We start from the raw sequence: 5081 nt of genomic DNA on the forward strand, positions 1-5081 counted from the left end.
AACGTTTGAGTTACATGTCATGAGAGATTTTGTTAAAAACAATCCTTACTATTGGTTTGTAAATCTTTTTAAACAGTACTATGATTTAAACTAAGTTGAATTCTTAAACTCAATTAATGAATGTAGACTATTTTTGAAATTGGTTTGGAAGTCTGGGTTTGATCTTGAGCACAGGATATATCATGAGTTGGGATGTTAGATTTCATAGAGAGAAGTGATGTTTAACGTCTTCACGCTTCGTTCTAGGTTAGAGGAGAAACCTGGAACAAGGTGTGACATCACCGCTTTTCATATTACAATTTATTGATTACGTTTATTGGAAGTAAATACAGACTTATTGTTTTATTAATAAGTTACAAATTTGGTTCATTAACTTTTAAATTAGGGTCTATTTGGTCTTTAAACTTTTAAATGTGAGTGTCCTTGAACCTTCAATTTTGTATCGAACAAGTCTCTATATGTTAACATTTGTGTCTAACACATCTCTCGAAACTTTTAGTTTTGTATCTAATAAGTTTTTTTATATATTCAAATTTCTAAAAAATGAATTAATTGATCATATTCAATTAAAAATATAATTTTTGTCCCTAGACCATAAACCTTTAAATTCAAAGTCAAAATCTAAAAAGAAAAAAAAACAAGTTTAATTTTTTAATTTTAATTTGGTCTTTGAAAACATTGCTAAAAAGTGGATAACATAACATAGAAATGTAAAAATGAAAGTCGAGTACATAAACTTAATTTTCAAAAACTAAAAACTAAAAAAAAAAAAAAAATAGTTATCAAACGATGTTTTAGAGATTTATTAGACACAAGACTGAAAGTTTAAGCATCTGTTAGTCATTTTTTGAATCTTGTGAATTTAATTGACATAAAATTAAAAGTTCAATGATCTATTAAACATTAACTGGTAAGGGCCTGTTTGGTTCGCAATTTAGATTATGTTTTATGTTTTCAGATTCACTGAGTTTGACGAATATATGTTTGGCAGACAACTCGAATTCTGTTTTTGAAAGCTACTTTTGGATTTTTTGATCCAAACCGTGTAAATTCTATAAACAATATTTTTATATTTTCATTGTATCGATAATTTGAATTTTAAAATTTAAAATGTAGAATTATACTAAATAAAAAAAATATTTAGGAATATAGTATGTCATGTTATAAACTCGATTCATTTTTTAAATTTAAATATGAATTATGTAATGTATTATAAATTAGGTTAAACTCAAAATTTGATCTCAATGGTTTGGATAAAATTAAATGTTATTCCATATGGTTTTAAATTTTAGAATTTAGTTCCCATAGTTTTATATAACTTCATATATAGTTCATGCGGTTTGCTAAATCCTCTTAAATAATCTCTACAATAAAGACTGTTGATGAAGCTTTTATCAAACCATAGGAAGGGTGTTTGGCTCACCAATATGAGTTGAGTTAAGTTGGTATAATATAATTGACCAACCAATTTTAAATGTTGGTGGAGTTGAGTTGTTATGTTTTACCAACTCTCCCTTCTTTCAATATTTTCAATGGTTCCACCCATTGGCTACTATCGGTGACTATTGTGGTCACATTCCGGTAATCAACTTCAGGCTCTGACAAGCACCTCCGATGAAAACTCCAACGACCAACTCCATGCTCCAACAACCACCTCCGATGATAACTCAGTGATCCAACTCCGACGACCACCTTCGTGCAATGATCAATTTCAGGCTCCGGTAATCACATCCGACAACAAACTCCAATGACCAACTCCGATAAACACCTTCATAGACTTCAACAACCACCTTCGACTACAAACTCCAATGAAAATCACCTTCGATGACCACCTTCAAGCAAGCAACTCCGACGACCAGCTTGGGGCTTCAACAACCTGGTGACCAATTTCAGGCTCCGACAACCACCTCCGATTACAAACTCTAGCGAAAATCATCTTCAATAATCAACTTCAACGACCACTTTCAACTATTATAACACTGATGACTATTAAAGTATGTTGTAGGATTGTAGATTATATAAATGATTGTATTTTGTCTACATTAAATACAATATTTATACATAAAAATCTATAAATTATATCTTTATTTAATTAAATTCACATATTAAATGAGAGTTAAGAATGTTTAGACGAAAAGTATGTATGTAATTAAAAAGTATGTAATGTATAACAGACAAACCATAAAATGAAGATTTTTTCCTAAAATATTTTCGAGTAAGAATTAGTGAAAATTGGAAATTTGTTCTCTGATAATCCTTTAAATTTGGAGGAATTGAAAGTGAAATTGTTGAATAAATGCAATGACATTCCATTGGCTGCTAAGATTATGGGAAAGATTCAATTAAAAAAATCATGACAAAGTAAAAATACAGAACAACAACTGGAAGGGGAAGAAAAAGAAGAAGATGATAATAAAATTCATGGAGAAAAATTAGGAATCAAAAGTTTTAATTTCTCTTTGATTTTTCATTTTATTTAACTATATTTCTGCAAGAAATGTAATAGGTTAATTGTTATTCACTAACCAAAAAAGAAAGAAAGTAAGAAAAGAGAAGAAATTTCAAAATTAAAAGAAAAAATTGCATTCCATATTTTATTCAAATAAATATGGGTAGAATTGTTGAATAAAAAAGTTCCAAACAAAAATCGTAATCATAAAAGCATAGTATTTGGAGTTCAGAAAATTGCATCAGATACCCCAATCATATGACCTCCACTCTTTACTCCAAACACAAACATCTAAACTCAAACCAAATAACTTTGCACCCTAAACATAGATATATAAACTCTACAGATATATAAACTCTACAAACATATAAACTCTAAATATTCTATTCCAACTTAGCGTCCCAAACAACCTCAGAAGGTAAATCATAATTATAAACCATAATATCTCAACTTTAACTTCCCTCAAACCATAAGGACAAATTTTAATTTTTCTTATAAATTATATAATGTTACAAAATAATAATTATACAAATTTTTTTAACATAAAATTATGTTCATAAATAAATTAATTATAGCTCATGGTCAATTAATATTTAGTGGATAACTACAACCAATTTGTAATTGTTTAAATTAGAATTCAATTTCTGAATACTACTACCAAACACATATCTATAAACATAAAATATAATTCTATTTTCATTTAATCCCTTATTTTCAAATTTTTGTTGTCAAATTCTCTACAAAATAGATCTTAAATATTTTATAAAAATAAGTTAATGATATTATCTAAAATAATTTTAAGGAAAACTTCTCAACACCAAATCTTGAGAATAGCTAACGAGCGTAACTCAACTAACATAAACTTGTATTATTAACTTCTAGGTTAGTTGTTCGATTTTCCACTCACCTTCAAAAAGAGGGAAAAAAAAAACTTAATAATCAAAACACAAAATTTAGATTAAATATTTACACGATAATCTAGAAAATGAAAAAAAAAACTATATATTTACAAAATACAAATCAAGAAAATAAATATTTCAGAAGCAAAATTTGAAAAATTAAAAAATTAAAATGCAATTTTTTTTCCACACTTAAAAAAAAGTTCCGACTTTCAGTTCTTCCTCCAAGCGTACAACAACAGAGAGAATCCGCCATTGTTTCCGCTTGACCTTGACGATGACGAACACGAGCTCCTCCCGCCGTCGCTGCTGCTCTCCTCCGCCCACTGCAACACACTCGAGCTCGAACCCGCCGGCGACATCGCCGGAAACGCCGCTTCCGGCGTCGATCCAATTCCGGCCGCCGACGATGACAAGCACCGCTTCATCAGCTTCCCCTCGGCTCCGATGACCTCTGGCCAAACCCCGCCTTCTCCGACTTGAAAAACGAAAACTCCCGGTCCGCCGCCGCCGCCTCCTTCACTTTTGACCCAATTGAAGACGTCCCAAAAAAAGTCGACGGCGTTGCCGCTGACGAAGAACCTAATGTGGGACAAACAAGGAAACAATGGAATCAAAAAATTCAATTCCCATCAAAATGTTTGTTTTTCAAGAGAATTTTATTGGTTATTTTTCATGTGCATTGAAAACATCAAGTTGATGGTTGTTATTAAGAGATCAAAATAAAATTCAAATCAAAATAGTTTTCAATAACCAACCTCTCATTCCCTCTGAACTTCCATGCAAGTCGTTTCACAGCAAGTTTAACCTCTCCATCGACGGAGACTTTCAAGACTCCACTGCACAGCTCGACTGCAATCTCTCGTAGTGATCCCAAGAAGTCGGCCCTGGAAACATAGTAATTTTGTCGCTCAAACACGTGATCTCGACGAGACAAGAGCGTGGAGTGGTCCCGTAGGGAAGGATCCGACAGGGCGACGGTCTTAGCCCGTCGGGCAAAATCGTCAAGGAGATCGCCAATGAAGAATTGAAGTTTGGCATCGTAAGAGATGGCGAAGTAGAAGGAAGAAATGGGTTGAGCTGAGTTGGGAGTGTACTTGGCTTTAGAGAAGTCCCAATGGAGCTTGAGCTTGTGGGAGTTGGGGAGGGAGATGGATTTGGAAGTGGGAGAGAAAAGGGAGAAAGAGGAGGGGGAGAGAGAGATTGTGGTGGAGAGAGTGGGAGAGGAATGGAGGGAGAGAGAGTGAGAAGAGAGAGAGAGAGACCAAGTGAGGGTGAGGAGAGTGGGGGAATTGAAGAGATTGGTTTGGTAAATGCAACTAATTAGGGATTGTGGTGGATGTGGCTCATTGGACAGTGTCGACGAGATGGAGGAATGGCTAAAACAAGATGGAACCATTTTTTGTGTTGGTCAAAAATCTTCAACTTTGAGAGATTTTCAGCTCTCTCAATGGGTTTCCACAACTGTCTCTTTTTCTTATTAAAAGGATGGAGAGAGAGAGAGAGGTATTTGAGTCCAATGGGTGTGTGAAAATGTTTTTTTTTTCTTTATTAAAAAAGAGAGACGTGAAGCGGAAAAATATTAATATATATATATATATATATTATATATATATATAATATATATATATATTTTGAGCTCAATTAGTGTGAGTGTGTGTGGGGAAAGAGGTGGATGAATTTGCTTGTCATGTTAGCATCCTTTTAAAAATAAGTGGATCAACTAGTGTTAA

At 32.7% G+C, this 5081-nt stretch overlaps 1 protein-coding gene across 1 annotated transcript; it reads right to left on the reverse strand.

The window, feature by feature from the left end:
- Window positions 1-3421: 3421 nt before the first annotated feature.
- LOC120080069 lies at window positions 3422-4899 on the reverse strand. The gene is made up of 2 exons (XM_039034623.1): window positions 4107-4899; window positions 3422-3930 (listed from the first exon to the last, which is right to left on the reverse strand). The coding sequence occupies exons 1-2, from the start codon at window positions 4745-4747 to the stop codon at window positions 3561-3563; spliced, it is 1011 nt and encodes a 336-aa protein (XP_038890551.1). The 5' UTR covers window positions 4748-4899; the 3' UTR covers window positions 3422-3560.
- Between the last annotated feature and the right edge of the window lie 182 nt (window positions 4900-5081).

Source organism: Benincasa hispida, chromosome 6 (assembly GCF_009727055.1).
Source record: "Benincasa hispida cultivar B227 chromosome 6, ASM972705v1, whole genome shotgun sequence".
Lineage (NCBI taxonomy): Eukaryota > Viridiplantae > Streptophyta > Magnoliopsida > Cucurbitales > Cucurbitaceae > Benincasa > Benincasa hispida.